We start from the raw sequence: 18,511 nt of genomic DNA on the forward strand, positions 1-18,511 counted from the left end.
CCAGTCTTACCCAGACAAAAGGCGCATTATGAGGGCTTCGCCAGACAAGAGGTTCATTTAAAGCAGTTCTTAAGCACTATTATTTGCTCAGCATAATTAGCATTGCAAATCACTGCTGCTGGACTTTGATCAGGTCGCTGACCTATAGTAGGAGATCTATAGGCCTGCAAGCAAGAAAAGGTGTGGTGAATGCCAATGATCCTGTTATCAACATCTTGCTAGCAGGATGCATACTAACTCACCTGTCTAACAGTGCGTCAGGTGCATTGCTGATGCAGCAGGATTAGGATCAAACAAGGCCCGCAACATGGCACTCTGAACCGTACAATTATTGAAGGACAGCGCGGCCCTTTACGTGTGGGACTGTGTCCTTGGGCATGTGTGTGTTGTGTATGCAAGTCTGGCAGTGTTTCTGTGCAGGAATCCGGCATATGCTGCGGACCAAGAGAATAATGGCCCTCTTTACGCCCCATTATCCTGTTAACAAATGACAGTGTGAGTGAGCTAATAAATGAGAAGCTAAATTTGACCGTGTTATTTGCTCATTCTGCGGGGAGAAAACAATGCAAGGGTTTTAATTAGTTTATCAAATCACACATTAATCACAAAGCCGGAGCCACATTGTGCTTCCCAAGATAAGACGGGTGAGCTCAAGTCACCCTGACCCTGTACAATTGTGGCAACATTAAGATGCATGAGATGGGTGCCGAGTTCATATACTGCAGGAGAAACCCCTTCTTTTGTTCTGACGGAATTTGAGATAGGGCTGCGGTGTGTGTGTCTGTGTGTGTGTGTGTGTGTGAAGACTACGAATCGTAGAATCCGGCGGAGGCGAGACCACCCCCTGACATTCAGTGAGGCTGGCTAAGGAGAGAGATGGAGTGAAAAGAGAAGAGAGACACAGGCGGCTTAACATTTGTGTCTCCGGGTCACTGGAGTGGCCAGCTTTAGCAGGAGAGATAACAGGATTACTGCAATCATGGCCACAGTTTTCTATGACTTCAACCCCCTCCCTCTTCATCCAGCGCCTGCTTCCTTCTACTCCTGCTCAGCCACCCCCCCCAATCCTCTTGGCTCGGACCAGAGCTGGGACTGTGATGGACTGGGGCCGGCCTCCATTGGGGAACAAGAGACACTCATACAGCTAATCTCTTCAGGCTGGTGCTGACAGAAAGAGGTTAGCGGCTGCACCAAAATTTCTCTCGCAAGCGCTGCTGGACGCACTCTAAACAAATCAAGGCATTATCACAAGGCTATATATATATAAATATATATATATATATATATATATATATATGAGAACGGAATGGGTTCAAAAGCTGTGGATTAAAAATATTGCACTCTCCTCACAGCAAGCACTTTCAAATGTTGTCTGTATTATTGTGCGTAATAAAGTGATTAACCTTACAAACTCTGACAGGGATTAGAAGCAGCGTTTGATCAGTTAGTCAAGCTTACACATCCGAACGAGAGCGAGGGACGAATGGTCAGGCTTGAAAACTTAAAATCCAGGCCCCCGCCCTCCTCGCAGCGATTCATTTTTCGAGCAAATACATTTGTTGGTAGAGAAAAAGCCTGACGACGTGGGCTCCATAAATCTGTGTGTTTGTCAGCAGGATGTGACAAGCTTTTCCTCTCATCAGTCTGAGCTCCAGCGGCTGTGCACGCCACACTCTGACTAATAACTACAAATACAAGAGGACTTGTCTGCTCGCTTATAAATGTTGTGCTGGTGAGGAGTCATGCTTTCGGCCTGATGAATCGCTCATCAACACTCAAAGATAACACGGAAACAACATCTCAGCTGGTCTTATTTCACATACTGCCCATCGTATCACGACGAAGCAACGTTACATGAAAGAAAACTCACGTATTAACGAGCGAGCGTGTACATCATTTATGAGCGCCCTTTAAACAGAAAAATCATTGCCGGAGGTCAAAAAGTGCACAAAAGAAACCAGGAGCCACCGTTTGAGGACATCTGTTAAACACCCATTTAACACTGGAGCATACATTTTTACGGCCTAAAGACAATGAGCTGAGCACATTAAACTCATTACATGAATATTGATTAAAGTGTAAATTCTGTGCGCTGCTACTGTGAATACAAAGGAGAGTTAACACAAGCACAAGTTGTATAAATAGGTTCTAAAAGACTCCAGTAATAAGGAAACATGATGAGATGTTTGCAGACTGTACAGCACATCACAGAGGCTGACTAACCATGATTACATGATGATAGCTCTTATATGGGCTCTCATTAGATTGGGTTGTGCACATTTGGTGTACACAGCAAAGGAGTCCAGTGTTTGTTTGAGAACAACCTTTATAGTACACATAAATGCATAAACAGGAGGAGGATATATTGCGGTCGTCTACGGCCACGGATTTCTAGCTACAGGGACAAAGCGCTTTACAGTGGAACCTCGGCGAGCGTGTTTCTCGGTTAACGTCGGAAAGTTACGCCAAAATGTTACCTCGGTTTACATACAGACTGCGTGAGTCCAACTTGAGTCCAACTTTTTAACAGCAAACAGTATTTCTCTGTAAGAGAGGAGAAATATGATCTTAGAGGAAAATTAAACTGAAAACCCACAGCATTTCAGTATGCGGAATTAAATTATGGAACGGATCGAGCAAGGAACTCAAACAATGAACCGAGACGAGCGAATTCAAAAAATCAATACAAGCAGTTGATGTTTGCTAAAGAAAAGGCAGAAGAGTCTTGAACTTGCTTTATTATGCTTGCTTATTTAGTGATTATTATATTTATTGTTCTGTCATGCTTGCTTTTATTTGTTAATAATATGACATGGAATGCAGGAAGTGATTCATACATTCTGCACAAGATGTGGAAGGGATGGGGGGGTAGGATGAAATAAGCTTTGCTTCTTCCTACTCCTTTTGGACATGTGGAACTGTGAAATTATTCATGAGATGTATTCCAGCTAGCTTGCTACGGAAGTCAGCTACGTAGTCCATCCATGGTATCATCCGCGGTTGACTCAGAATGAACATTTGAGGTTAGTCTTACCTTCTATGAACCGCCGCTGAAGATGCGATTCTTGATGTGAGTGTTGCCAAAGACTCGGTGTGGCAGCGAGACACAACATGGACACCATCATCCTCATGTTTTGACGTCTTTCTTGAAATTCAATTCAATTGTTTTTCACATTCTTCATCAAATTGCTGGGAATCGAAACTTTCTTTGGCCCCATTTTGGGTTAAACACTATTGAATTCAAGAAATAACTCATGTAAAAACAGGAAAGTGGCGTCCTTGTGGTGTCTCGCTTCCTCTGGTCCTGGGGAACACTCACATCAAGAACCACGTCTTCATTGAAGGTAAAAGTAACCGTAAATGTTCATTAATCTCTTTCATTCATCATTTATATGCATATGGAATTAATTACTGCATGTAAAACTATAATTAGAACACTAGAAAATTGTGTTTTGGGCTTTCTGGAACAGATGAATTGGATTTACATTATTTCTTGTGGAAAAAATTGATTCAGTTAGCGTCCGTATCGGTTAAGAGTCTGACCTTCTGGAACGAATTAATGACGCTAACCAAGGTTCCACTGTATTGGCTGTACTGTATGTGGTAAAACCCTGACAAGCACTGGGTTGACAAGTCACATACTGTATAGTTAAAAATAGAGTGTTGCGATTCATTTTAATAACGATTCGATTCGTATCATGATTATGGGTGCCGATATGATTCAAGGACAATATCGGTTAATTCACAACAATAGAACCCAAAATGATTCAATAACTTTAAATTGATTCAGTAACTTTTTAGCCAAAAATTCAACCAATGTTGCTATAATTACTATACAGTGTATTGTTTATAGCAGGGGCTAGGTTCCCAAGTGAAATCCGCGAAGTAGCCAAAACTTTTTTTTTTTTTTTTTTTTAGCATTTTTGTATCCTTGGTAAAACATATTGCTGCAGTCCTTTGAACCGAAGATTACATTTACAAGCTAGCAATGCAAGCAAGCTAGCGATCACACAGAAGACACGCAGGGCGACGCAAAAGAGATTGATTGACGTTGGTCTACAGCCAATCAGGACACAGAAAACAATAGGCGGTGCAGACAGACGAGCGAGACACTTGACTTCCCACAAAACAATTCTTCTTAAAGGGCCAGAAGGGCCTGTAACAGCTTTCATAGGCTGTAATAAAAAAAAAAAAAAAAACACTACAAAATTCTGCAAAACAGCAAATCCACTAAAGGTGGACCGCGATAGAGCAAGGGAACACTGTATTAGAGTTTATACTAAATATTACAATTAAAATGATATTAAAAAGTGTAAAACATATTGTTGCTTTATACGGCAAGGCAACCATTGACAGCTTCATGAAAATCACCTGAATGTTTTTTCATAGGTAATATAGTGTGTCTGTCATTGCTGTAGCTACCATGGATGGCTAACTTAAAGGGTCTAGAAGATTGCTAGGCACCTCTCATGTTGTATTAGCGTCACCGTCTGTGCTAATATTAATGTTTAATGTCTGTTTCACAGACCAGTTCTGTGTAGAGTAGCAGGACTGATTTTTTTTTATTATTATTTCATAAAAGAAAGAACGGACTAACTTATATAGAAGCAACAGCATAATTGCATGTAAATGTGAAGTTGATATAATATTTCACCTGTTTTTTTATTACTCTACAAGTGAACTCAAGCTCAACATGAGCGTGCGTTTGTGTGAGTCCACCTTCTTGGGTCGGCCACCATATGCAATCATTGCATATTATGGAACATACGGCTTGAATGTATGGTTTAATGTGAATAAGCACACATCTAGGGAACACTAGAGCTGGGTGCAGTTGAGACTTAATTCATTTTTATGCTCCTCCAACTCTCCTGTGCTGAGGTGAGCAGTGAAGCTGATCTACTTTGCTTATTATATCAACACCATGACATTAAAACTAGCTTATAATGCCATGTGTTGCAGAAGTTATCCTTAGGGCACAATGTAACTGTGCCACACTGCGTGGCAGTCATCCAATCAACAAAGCTGCTCATAGAGGCACAAACAAACTGATTGTAAAGTATTATGGACACACAAAAAGATATTTGTCTAACTCGAACAGCACCCTGAGTAGTGTGCAGACCTATGGCTGATTGGAGCAGCATGACTTGCAAGGACATAATGTTCTATTGGATGCTGCTGCATCTGCTGCATCTGGATTTTCACTGCATCTGCATCACAACCGATGCAACCAGACTGTAACAGCCAAAAGCAAGAATAAATGATTGCAACTGTGCCTTATATCCCAGGGTCTCCAAACTTTTTCCACTGAGGGCCACATACTGAAAAATGAAAGGATGCAAGGGCCACTATGATATTTCATCAACCAACACCTGTAGATATGCTAATTGCTAAATATTTCAGGAAAGAAACTGCAACTCAGCTTTGGTGAAAAAGCCTATTACTGCTATGACCTTTGGTCTTTTTTTTTTTGTTTAGTTTTTTTTTTTTTTTTTGCCAATTTTTGTTTTTTTTCTTCCAAATATTTCAACCTTCGTCTTAAATAATCATTGTAAATGTTGTTCTTGTAATATTCTGACTTTATTTCAATAGTTTGACTTTACTCCCATAGTATTAAAATTGTTTCTTTATTTGCTTCTCATAATATTACGACTTTAAAAATACAACCCTACAAAGACGCTAGATTTCAACTCTATGCTACTAAAATGACATGAATCTTTCCTCTTAATATTGCGAGTTTCTCGTATAATTGCAACTTTTTTTCTTGATAGACTATGACTTAAAAAATATATATATTTTAACATTATTCTCATAAAATTACAGCTGTTTTTCAATGTTTGCTGTTGTTTTTTTTTTATATAGTTCAACTTTTCTCTTGTAAATTTTCTTCTCATAATATTATGACTTTATTTCCATAATATTTATAATATTTTAACTTCATTCCCATAGTATTATAACTTTTTTCCCCAACCTAATTTTATAAAGTAATTTTACTTTAGTTTTCTTTTTCATATTCTGAATTTAAAAAAAAACATCTTTTTTCTTAAATATTTCATCTTTATGCTACTAAAATGACGCTATTTTTTGCTTATAATATTACATTGTTCTCATAAAATTACAACTTTTTCTTGTTAAATTACAACTTTTTTTCTCTCAATATTTTGACTTTCTAAAATCACTTTTGCAGCTGTTTTTTTTTTTTTTATATATTTTTAGAACGTGTCACAGGCCAATTATAAAAAAAACCATGGTCCGCACATTAGACGCCTCTGCTTTATTGAAATCCACACTAACATTGCAAAAGTTCTTGTCAATATTCCATGGCGAGTGATTGTATCAAATTACTTAAACTTTACGAATTTCGCGATTCAATCGTGGATTCTGCTCAAATATTTGGAGCATGGTTTCCTTCGTAACAATAGCTGTCAGGTTGTAAATATCGGAGCTAAATATAAAATAGCAGGTGCCAGTTTAATTAGACGCAGGTTGGAGGTCTATCTCTGCGGTGCGTAGGTAGGAGGTTCACTGCAGGTGTTCAATGGGTTGTGGGATGGCAGAACATCAGTGATGCTCCCCCTGTGGGGGAGCAGGGATCAGCCGAATGCACGTTGAGGGCAGAACCAAACGCCACTCACGTCTCCTGTGCTGCTGTGCCAGCCTTGGCCGGGCCCATCAAGAGTGGAACACACATTAAATATTAACTTAATTGGTCTCGGCAGAACCCTGCTAACATACGGCGAGCATCAGACGTAAATGTCACCGCTCCCCCAGAGCCCCCACGCACTTAAGATCAAAGACAATAACATTGGTTCTAATCTGCTGTAATTGGGAGATAAGAGATTGCATGGTACAGCGAGCCCGAGTGTGGTGTGCATGCATGTATATATGCTATTAGGGAGGCTTGTCAGAGCAGCCAGCAATGAGACTTGAGAGAAAATGTCACCGTCTCTGCATTCCATTGCTCCTTCTGCCACATAGCCGACAGCAGGAAAGGCAGAGCTACTCTTTCTCAGATGTTGTCGTCTGCTGTCACGAGTACACGCTGTTTAATGACTGGGAAGTTGGCTTCATGTCTTGAAAACAAGGTGCAGAGCCTTGGCAGCCGGCAAATGCTGCCATTTCCCTCACATATTGATGGCGTGCTACTTTGCGTCAGCATAACTGCTGCTTTGCCACTCACACTGAACCCCCCGACTGCTTCTCCAGCACCGTTACACACGACAATTAACGGCAGCCATGGTGGAAGTCTAATCATAAATGGTGCATTTTAAAGACAGTGATTAGTGATTAGGCTGAAACTCTCCAGGGAAGTTTAATCTCCACACAAAGTGGTTAATGTACTTGCTAAATGAACTGCTCTCGCCATAATAGCATCAAGAGCGGTGTGAAGTCGAGATTACCAAACAGTGTGGGCCACGTTTTAAATCACTCACTAAAAAGTACAGAACCCTGGAGATGCTGTGGCTTACCACAGGGCCAGGTTGTGTGAGAGATGGCGAGCTAACGCACTCAAATGCGTCCAGGGAGATGCAAAGTATGGCAGCACAAGTGCTGGAGTCAACAAGCTCAGATGTCGTTTTGCTGGCTTTGAGAGCACAAGAGAAGCTGAGCAAGAGCTGAGCAGACGGAGAGGCAAAAAGACCGGAAAAGTTTCCGTGCAACAGCAGCTATCCCACACGGGGCACAAGAGGTCAATTCAAGCGTCAAACTGCAGGCAAACAGCAGCGAGTTGAATTTACAAGAAGAAGCTTATCATTACTGCGGCTTTGATAACATGCAAAATAAAAAGATGCACTCTTGAGCAAAAACTCTTTTGTACAACTTTGTACAGCCTTGACTCCACAGAAGTGTGTTTTTGTAAATAAAAACACAACATGGTGATCATCAAGACACTTTTGACTGGTGGTCTGTTGACTGTTGTAAAAAACATTGCAAAACAAACATTGAATGTCGGTCTGACCTTCACTATCTCAGGTGGCACTGCAATACTTTAGAAAATGTCAGCAAACATTTTGTTGCAGCATCTACAAATATATATTTGTTGACTCCGTCATGCAAAATGGAGAAACATTCATCAACATGCTGAAATGTCAAAACTTCGCTGGCCTGAGCTCTTCTGAGATGCTTCAACATGGCGTAAATATTATGCCGTCGTCCTGCACTGTGGGCTCCCGAGCAGAATGACCATCCGACCTCTCCGATGATGCAGGCGTTGATACCCCGTTGCATCATGGGTAACTTGCAGCATTGGAAGCGCACCGTTAATGCTAAAAGCAATATGCCGCCGTCCAAACATCTCATAAAACCTACGACAGTTATCCCTTGCCACTTTGCCGCTCAAATTTCACGGCATCGCTCTGTCATGGTTTTTCAAAAATATATTAATTGCTAAATGATGCTGTTTCGTGGTTGAATATGGCCTATTATTAGTGGAAAAATATGCACATGGAAGCAATTTTTACATGTTTTGCCTATATTAAGCATTTTCAAGCATAAAAATGTCTAAAAGAACTAAAATACACATACGGTAAAAGGCATTCAGAAGATGCAGTGAACATATAGTACAGTGTTCATTCTATCATTCCTCATTATCATATCATATCCTCATTCTATCGCGATTCACCTTTCACGGATTCGCTGTTTAGCTGATTTTTTTGTGCTTTTTTTTTTTTTTATTATGGCATATGAACACTGTTCCAGGCCAGGCCTGGCCCTTTTAGAAGAATTGCATTGTGGGTAGTTGAGTGTCTCTTTTCTCTCTCTCGTCTGCCTGCACCGCCCATTGTTTTCTGCGTCCTGATTGGCTGTCAATCTCCTTCGTGCCTCCCTGGCGTGTTTGGCTTTGCAGCATGTTTATAAAGCATCCCTCTCGCATTCAAAAATGGAAAAAAAAAATCTCAACGAGTTTCACCTCTTGTTCTTGTTTGCACATACTTTGACAGCCATCCATCTATTTTCTACGGCGCTCATCCTCACCACCCCCACGAGGGTCGCGGGCGTATGCTGGAGCCTCTCCGACAGCTTGTCCACCTTAAAAGAACCGCTTTTTAATTTTATTTTTTTTACTTTGGCTTGGTGAGTTGCTGTTACACTTTGCGTTTGTTTGGCATAATAGAGGGTTAGCAAGCAGCATTAGCTATACACTAACCTGCAAAACAGCGGCATGTACAACGTAACGTGCTGTTAATGAATGGATTGGCTGTGGAAGTAAATACGTGCAAACAGCATCTGGATGCTAGTGTTCATCATTGTGTTATACTGTATGCTACCGCTTGTTGTTCCCTGTCACTCACTGAGTTGCATTGCAAAATGGTACAGAGTAAACTGTGATATGTTTGTTTCATTTACAGTTCAGATTGGGTTGTATTTTGTGCAGCATGGATTTGCGGTGCGCAGGCAACTCGAGGGCAGTGAGCGATTGCGCACGCGCGCAGTTTAGAGGGAACATTGCCTACCGCCTCCACCTTGTTTATATCCCACCACTACCCATAGATTTCGCTGGTGGCGGTCATGTGGACAATGAGGTTGGCCATTACAGCCAGTAAAAGTGGACTCGAGTGGGAAATGGTACTTGTGACTGTGGGTGGTGTTCTGATGAAGAGGAGCAGCCCGGAGAGAGAATGAGCACAGGGGTTGCCAGGAGAAGACTGGGACAGGCTCTCCTTTTAATTTACTAATTAAGCATGCAAATGAAATCTTAACCGACTACTCAGAGGCAGCCCCTGGGGGAGGGAGGAAGGATTAGTGCTTGATTATACACCGTCCACGTGGAGGGCAGAGAAGAGCGGCGAAATATGGCGTTGAACAAAGCAGGGGGATCCATGTTGGCCACGCAGTAGCTGAGCAGCACCGCTACAACATGAAAAGAACGATACAATTCTGGAGGCAAGCACACAAAATACACCACTAATGACTGTATGCTGTGATTAACAAGGACATACGCACCGTTTCACATCCATAACTCACACCCTGGGAGCTCCCTGGGAGTTTAAATCAGTCGTTCCAATGCACTCACTTTAAGTGAAGGTGAAAACCCTTTCATACAGTACTGCTTTTATACAGTACAGCTACAAACGCGTGGTCGTAGATGACCACCGGATGTCCTCCAAGTGATTAATAAAAGTTGTTCAACAAAAAAAGTCAGGTTTCAATAAAACGGTCCACAACAGTCCACAGCAATTACTGCCATTAACTTGATTTGTTGTTGTGCTTTTCTTATTATAGCTGGGCCAGAGGTTCTGCTTCTAGAGAGATAACACAGCAGACGCTCCAAAGTGGAACGCCCCCAAAATGGTACGAATTGGAGTTCAAACAACATTTTGTACAAAAATATTGTACAAAATATACAAATCTTGTGACACTTCAGTTCAGTGTTAACGCCACAAGCCACTTTTACTTGATGATAACTATCGATCCTGTAAAGCAGCCTTTTTTTTGTCCTGTTGGTACCCCCAGAGCCTATTTGTCATCCCATGAGTACCCCCTCATTCCTACAGGTTGATAATTCTCCAAAAGTAGTATGTAGCACAATTGTGATTGATGTCGGTACAGTTGTGCCACAGGTTATTGTCTCCCTGGGGAAACTACTTCCATTTTACTGTCTGGTTTAATAGGAAATGACTGAGAATATGTACTTTTCGTCTTGGAAATTAAATGTTTAAATGTACCCTCTGCAAGTTGCTTGCATGCCACTAGGAGTGCACGTATCCCTGGCTGGGAATCACTGCTGGAAAGGACTATTATACTTAGTATTCTCCTTAGTGGAATATGAGCAATATCATTCAATAAACATAAATTACATAAATTCCAAGTACAGTAGACCCCAGGGGTATTTTCCAGGACAGCCAGCAAATGGTGTAAAACTGTGAGTCACGGATACGCCCATTAAAAAAGTCTATTGGTGGGTGTTGGGGTTATGGTATGGGCAGGTGTATGTTATGGACAGCGGACACTGGTTCATTTTATTGACGGCATTCTGATACCATGACAAGATCTTGAGGCTTAGTATTGTGCCATTCATCTATGACCATCACCTCATGTTGCAGCATGATAATGGATGGCCCCATGTTGCAAGGACCTATACACAATTCCCGGCAGCTGAAAACATCCAAGCTCTTGCATGGCTAGCATACTCAGCGGACATGTCACCCACTGAGTACGTTTGGGATGCTCTGGATTGGCGTTTCCGGTATTTGAGGCAAATGGTGGTCACACCTGACTCAACCGGAGCCCCCTTGTACAGTTGAACTGCACATTTTGGAGTGACCTTTTTATTGTGGCCAACCTAAGGCACCCCCCCTGTGCAATAATCAACATCAGCTGGTGCTTGTGTAGCCATAAAACCTTTGCTTCTCACGGTGCACAACTATGGCGTGTTCAAGGACCACCGACATCAACAATTGAGGAAAAAAAAAAACCATCATCAGTGAAGCTTAAGACAAACATGTACAAATTGTGGTCTTTCAAACAGTGGTATACAGTATATATGTTGTACTTTTTACCTGTATTATCATGTATTTATCAAATATTACTGACTTGGTGTGTTTCCTAGGGAAACATATTTTCGAAAAAAAAAATGAAAATCACCAAAAAATCTGCAAATTTGTGCGGCCGTGAATGCTGAATCATGAATATGTAGGGATCGACTGTACACGCTAATGACTAGCATGAAAATGACCAAAGAGGTGTTGAAATCTTCAGTACTATTACAATTGGATAACATCTAAAAAAAGATCCAATTAAAACTGTGATTTGTGTTGTGTGCAAAAAACGACACATCATAATGGTCCACCAGCCATGCGTCGCACAAAACAAGAGGTGTCACAGTGTACCTTGAAGACGTCCTGCGTGTCGTCCATGCAGTAGACCCTGATGTTGTACTCCAGCGTGGAGCAATAGGCGTCGGAGAAGAGCACCAGCCTCAGGCGCTTGGCGGCACCCATGTGCAGCGACTCTCCCACCAGGGCGAAGATGCCCAGCTGCTCGGAAAACAGCTGGCACGTCTCGGCCTCGAGCTGACAGTAATAGGGATCTGACGCCAGTTCCTCCCCCATCAGCAGGACATCCTGGAGAAAGGCAAAGGCAGAGAGAAGTATAAATGAAAAGTCAAGCATCCAATTTATTTCAGAGGGTGGGTTTGTTCTCGGGGGTTATGATGTTGTAAAAAGATCAAACTGTCTTGTTGTGTTTCACAGTAAGATCTAGGCTAAATGTCTTAAAGGTAATGTGATGTAATGTTCTCCATTTGCAGCAAAAGAAACACCTTCTTCTTGCCTCATACTCCCTTTCCAGCGTATTCACGGGATCAAGAAACGCCTCCTATAGAATACCATCAATTCCCTTAATAATGCATGGGTGAGCTTCTCCAGTGATATGAAAGGAGACTCGACTAGAATCCTGGTGGTAGATGGTAGATTGGTAAACATTGGAAGTTGTTTCAGCTTTAGAAGTTCAAAGACTCCAAAACAACTTTCTCTTTACTGACAAAACAACACCAACACCTGATGACAAGGGTTAAAAAAAAACGAAAATGAAATAACAGCTGCACAAGAATTATCTGGTACTCATTTTCCAATGAGCGAGAGGATGGATTTTAAAATGTCAAAGCAGCAGCTGCACCGCAACAGCACCTCCTGTAATAATGATGGGGGACTTAACAACAACTACCACAGATCAGGACTGCTTTTATGACACAACACTGTTCTCTATGCTAATTTGATGAGGACAAATTGGACTCAAGGTGACAATGTTTTCACTGGAAGCTCCATCATGCCAAGTTGACCGTCTCTTCCCATTGGCCACATCAAGCCGAGGCGAGCGTTATGGCTGCCAAACAGCCTGATCGATGGAACCGCACACCATCTACATCAATGGAATTAGTATTGACACGATTCATTTGCTATGCAACCGCAATGGAGTCTCACTTTTTCATCATCTTAATATTTCCTCGAGGTGTGGGATGGCTCAATTACGCCACTGAGTGCTCGCTCGAAGAGCAATTCATTTCCCGGTCGCCTCCTGCCGGATCCTTTTTCACTATCTCTCCTTAGTCCTCATTCAAAAGGCAGCCGCGATACTCACCGTTCTCTGTCCACTTGCAACTTTCTCCCTACGGTCAAGCATAGCCACGCAGTTAGGCTAAATTTGGTCTAAGTGATGATTAAAAGCGCAGGTCAAACACTTGCCTCAGACAGGCCAGTGCATTCCACAGACAGCTCAACGGGGTGAATTATTTATGCACAATATTGAACATGAAAGAAGACCTCCTTAACACCCCAAAGCCCGCCAGCAGTCCTTCCAATCTGTCTGGATTGCCGAAGTGGGTACACAGCCTCAAAGCATGATTGTTTGCTCGTGTGTTTGTAGATGCTCAAAAGTTCTGGCCAACTCCACACGCTTGCCCACTTGCAGGGATGCTTACTTTCAAATTTCATGCATAGACACACGGGGCGGAAACTCCACCTCCAACTGTAATTGGAAGCAGAAAGATCCAAGGAGTACTTTGAAGAAAACTCATTTCTGGTTTGACAAACATGTTGCCTGGCAACTATTGAGCTGGAAAGAGGCGGTGTTTCCTCGTGGTCAAGAGCAGACATTTCTACCTATTTAACAAGTTTCCACCTTTTTTAGTGGCATCTTTTTATTAACATCTACATGGACGATTTTGTGCCAACTCACCTCCCAAGCACCCTCATAGTTCTGCTTCTTCAGGCGGACGGCCCAGTTATCAAGGCATGCGTCAGAGCAGTGGTCCATGCTCAGGATAACGGGCCGACTCAGAACCACCCCCGGAGGCCCACAACTCACAACAGGGCTGAGCAGGGTCTGGCAGCCGGCCAGGGGTAACCTACACCAGGGAGGGAGGAGAAATGGAGGCATGAATCATAATGAAGAGCTTTCACTGGAGTTATTAGAGTAAATATACTGGTCCCTTTAAGAAAGAACGTGACACTGTCACCTCTAAATGAGCTGGCTGCATAATGAAGGCCTGCTGGACGTGGCTGCCAGACAATGTCACACATGGACAGCATGCTACAGTGACTGAACGCAGCAGGCTAGATAAACAGTGTTTTCCCAAACAATTCATTTGACTTCAACCAGGCACATGCTGGTAAAAGCCTGCATTATTTATTTACATCTCTCCATCACAACGCTGGCATGGACCCTAAAGACCTCCCTGATGGAACAGTAGAACATCAAAACAAAGAGGCAGTGCTTAAAAGACCCACCTTAAATCCTCCTTTTTCTGAACGGTGAGGTAAATCTCATAGATCTTGCCTCTGGGGATGGCTTCTGGAGGAATGAGCAGACTGATCCCTAATGCAAATAACAAAAAGGTAGAGAGAGCGAGGTGGGTTAGGTGGGGGCTCATTTGTTCAGACTGAACCGCGCTTTTGTCCTCTTGCACAGACAGGTTGCCCGCTCAACAAAACTGCATGGCTGCGCAAACAGCAAAACAAATCTACTGTGAAGGTCAGAAGCAGTCGGGTACAGTTGATGCAAATCTCTGCGCCGGCAGCCGAGGTGGCGCGCGTCTCATGTGGTTGACAATTAGCTGAGACAAAAGCGTGCGCTGCATTGCAGTTTTAATGTTTTCTGCCTGCCTCAAAGTAGATAATTGAGACTGGGAAAATTCACACGTCCCCACAAGAGAGTGGAAACACACCTCTGAGGAAAAAGGAATAGACGGTGAGGTTGTTGAGCATTGTGGCATTTGTGCTGTGATTCTGAAGCCACAATTACCCACTTAGAATTCTATTTAAAGCGTGACGATATGTCACAAATGTAAAAGTCTGTGGCTTGCAAAATGGCTTATCAGTTGAATCAGGTGAGTATGCTTTAAGAATCTATAAACTCCATCTCCCATGTGCCTGAACTAAATAAGCTCCAGGCAAAAATAGGTTAAAGTCTATACAGCTCTCCTCTGACTCAATGCATGCAAGTGTAGATTGTATTCCCGTATCCCGAGGAGATGATGCATTGTGTAGTCGGCATGGCTGTAAGTTTTGCCCATGCATAAAACATTGAGTTAAAACAAGAGAAAACAAAGGCAGTCAGAGTGCAGAAGATTTGTCACGTGTGAATTCAGTGAGGGAACAGCCAGGATCCTAACATCGAAAGGAAGAAAGGCAAGACCTACAGGTATATGATTTACCAGAAACAAACACGGCACAAGAGGACCATCCTAAATTAAAATGACTGTCTATGCACAACCAGGAGTGGAGGCAGACGGCACAAGGGTTGGAGGTTTAACACTGCACTTTTACCCAACATAAACAATAGGAATTGCGCAATTTATTTGTTGCTTATTCTTATTCATACCTTGAAGCAACTGAGGCAAAAAGGAGTGCACTACTTGACAGTAACCAGCAGAGGCACTATTGCAATCATAACTAGTTAGCGGTTTCAAGAGGTTTAAAATGATGTCAGCTGTGAGACAATGAGCTACACTCACGCGTATTCTGTTCGATTCAACACTTGCATTGAAACAACAGTTCATTCCCCCAACGCATTTAACTACATTAAATAACAATAGAGTAATTTATCATTGATTTTCAAGGGAATTTAGTCAAATGATCATGCAGACGAGCCGTCAGCACTTGGCCAGTGAGGCTAACTGCTGAGGACATTTTAATATCTTGTTCCACACTAATCTTCAGAAAACTCTCCTTTGCTCTCTCTGTGCATTTGGCAGATATTTACATCATCTAGTGATTCACCAAACGTCGTCATCACTGAAGTGCCTACTTGGAATAATTTGTTCTCAGTTTTCTTATTGGAATCTTTCCGAGTACATTGCATTAAGTAAATTGTCTTCATTCTACTGTTAATGCGAATGTTCAGATTGGTATTCGCGCTCTGCAGTCTGGTTATAGACCTTTGTTCAAGGCTAGCTGAAATCATCACAGATTTTGATGTACAGTACAATAGAAACATTTACCTTAGTTATTTATTCTGAGGTTAACGGGGTTTTAGCGGCACTTCACTACCAGATAAACAAACACAGTGCTTGTAATGTGGAATAGAAATGCACCTCCACAAGAATAACACATGGCTCTGATAGAAATTTCACAGGTGGACAAGGAAAGAAAAAAAAATAGGCAGTATAATCACACAGTGGGGAGAGTTGCTGTAGTTACACGTCATCTGTTAATGTGGACTGCCGTCACCATGGTCACCAGGCGATGAAGGGACTCATGTAGAACACATGCCTTGGTGTTACTGTGATCAGAAGATGCATCTGATGGCAGTTTTCTGTGTGGCAGTCAAACACCCGAAGGCAAACATTAACTAAGCTTATCTCTGTAAGTTCTGAACTTCTGTTTCGATGCCAGTGCTGTACTGAGTATAAAATGACTACCCGTAGTAGTTACAGAATACAGTCGTCCCTCGCTATGTTGCCGTTCAAACATTGCTTCCTCACTCTATCGCGGTTTTTCAAAACTGAATTAATAAATAATGGCTGTGGTTGACTTTTATTAGTAAAAAAACAAAAAACAACCAAAAAACAAGAAAGAACTGCTAACGTGTGAGTCTATGTTGTATTATGTGTAATACTGGTATTTTCTCTGATTATATTTACTATATTGGGTAATACAAACGTAAAGGTGACTATATTGGTGTTATTGCATGTCTAGAGGGCTCTAAAAATGTTAAAAAACATATTTAGAAGATCGTAAACAGCTTTTCTATGCCATAACTACAAAAATATATCACTGATTAATATTGAATTCACTTATCGCGGCTGAGTCTGGAACCAATTAAGAGCGGTAAACAAGGGAGGACTAATGAGAGCAGGGTCAAAAAACATTTACAGCAGTTGTAGGCCGCATGAACTTTAAAAGTCGCTGTTGTGTAACTAATACATGTTTACACTGTTACTTACAATAAACTCAACAGTGGTATTATTGATGGCAGAATCATTTGCTCATTATAGCTATTGCAACATTGGTTTTGTTGTTGCTGTGTTGTCTTGGTCATGGTGGTGGTACACTTGCACAATACATCCAATCCAAAAAGGATTAAAGGTTGATCAGCTGTTTGTGACTCATGTTTCCCAATCAATCACACATGTGAAAGCATCATCAAACAAGAAGAACTCACCAGTGTTGGGAATTGTCAGCCTTCCCCCAAGGAAGTTAAAGGTGCCGTAGGAAGTGTTGGCCACATCACGGGGCAGCGTTTTAAAGTAGCTCTGAGCAGACAACCGGCTGACGAACTCTGAGGGGTCCGAGTTGAGCTTTCCGTTGTGCAGAGTATGCGAGCCCTTGGGAAGTGGGTCCAGCAGAGGCCCGTTGGTCATTGAAAACTTGCCAGTGGTGTCGTGACGGGAGCGCAGGGTGCCTTGATAACTGGTGGTGGTGGTAGTTAGATCGGGCTGGATGGTAAGCAAATGAGAATTCTCTGTTTGGATGATAAAACCCAAAGAGAGAAGGGGGGGACAATGAGTGGCGTGAGGAAGAGTTGATAGCTTACAGACAGACCTCACACTCTCTAATGCTGTCACCAACACGACTGACGAAAAACAGGAAAGACACATGGTGCTGAGAACAACACTCACACACTTGATAATACGCAAACACCCAAAGCCAGCTGATTCCCCTACGCTCCTCTTCTATCTCAGTCTGCTTCTTTAGCAGCCACACAATCAGTTCTGTACACAAGATTATAAAATGTGTTTTTCACAGTGAAGCACTTGTGCTGCAGCCCACTTCCATCTCCATCCAAGTCAGACAGTTGTATTTCTACTACTCAATAGTAAACCTCAAAGGCGCACACACAGGCAGTGAGAAAAAGTGGATGCAATTCTTGACAATGAGATGGCAAAACATGTCAGGCAGCCTAATAAACACACACAACTCTTTCTTAGACTGTTCACTGTAAACACATCCATCTGTTTAAGACACACAGTACTAAAGCCATGTTTCCAACAAGAAATACAGTTCAGTTCAGTTCAGCTCACCCACGATACAGCTTGATCTGGCGCCAGTGTGTTTGACCCAAGTGTAGTCAAACTAAATTCAGTCCTAATATATTGTATGTACACTACATCAGGGTTGTGCATTATGTCGATCGCCATCGGTCGAAGGCAACGTGGGTCGGTTGCATGTGTTGCCCACGTTACAAACGTCACTTTGACATCACAGCAGTCAGCTGACAGCTCCCCTCCTCCTGATTTGCTGTTGCTTCTCCGCGACAAAGATTACGTCGTGAACGGCAGCATCTCAAGCGTAACACGAAAATGTAACTTTCATCTTTACTTTTCAGATTACGGACAACCTAACTCAGCGGTAAGATGCCTTTATTTATTAGAAAAGGAGCATTGGTATTTAGTCTAGTAGTTTCAAAACGTACCCAGTGAGAGGTAGATCATTTTGACTTGTAACTTTCATGACTAAAAAGTGTGTGCACCGCCGTTATACATGTACAATGTACATAAACACTCATTTGTAAATACACTAAAAATATACAGTACCAGTCAAAAGTTTGGAGACACTTTCTCATCTAATAGCAT

The 18,511-nt window shown here is 42.2% G+C and overlaps 1 protein-coding gene across 4 annotated transcripts in view; it reads right to left on the reverse strand.

The window, feature by feature from the left end:
• unc5a (unc-5 netrin receptor A) overlaps positions 1 to 18,511 on the reverse strand; it is a 199,361-nt gene that overhangs the window by 15,197 nt on the left and 165,653 nt on the right. For all 4 annotated transcript variants that reach the window (XM_054791917.1, XM_054791916.1, XM_054791918.1 and 1 more), the window contains 4 exons: positions 17,101 to 17,400; positions 14,226 to 14,313; positions 13,675 to 13,843; positions 11,829 to 12,062 (listed from right to left, as the gene is read on the reverse strand). In XM_054791917.1, the coding sequence (XP_054647892.1) occupies positions 11,829 to 12,062; positions 13,675 to 13,843; positions 14,226 to 14,313; positions 17,101 to 17,400 (791 nt within the window). The remainder of the gene's footprint in view (positions 1 to 11,828; positions 12,063 to 13,674; positions 13,844 to 14,225; positions 14,314 to 17,100; positions 17,401 to 18,511) is intronic.

Source organism: Dunckerocampus dactyliophorus, chromosome 11 (genome assembly GCF_027744805.1).
Source record: "Dunckerocampus dactyliophorus isolate RoL2022-P2 chromosome 11, RoL_Ddac_1.1, whole genome shotgun sequence".
Classification (NCBI taxonomy): domain Eukaryota; kingdom Metazoa; phylum Chordata; class Actinopteri; order Syngnathiformes; family Syngnathidae; genus Dunckerocampus; species Dunckerocampus dactyliophorus.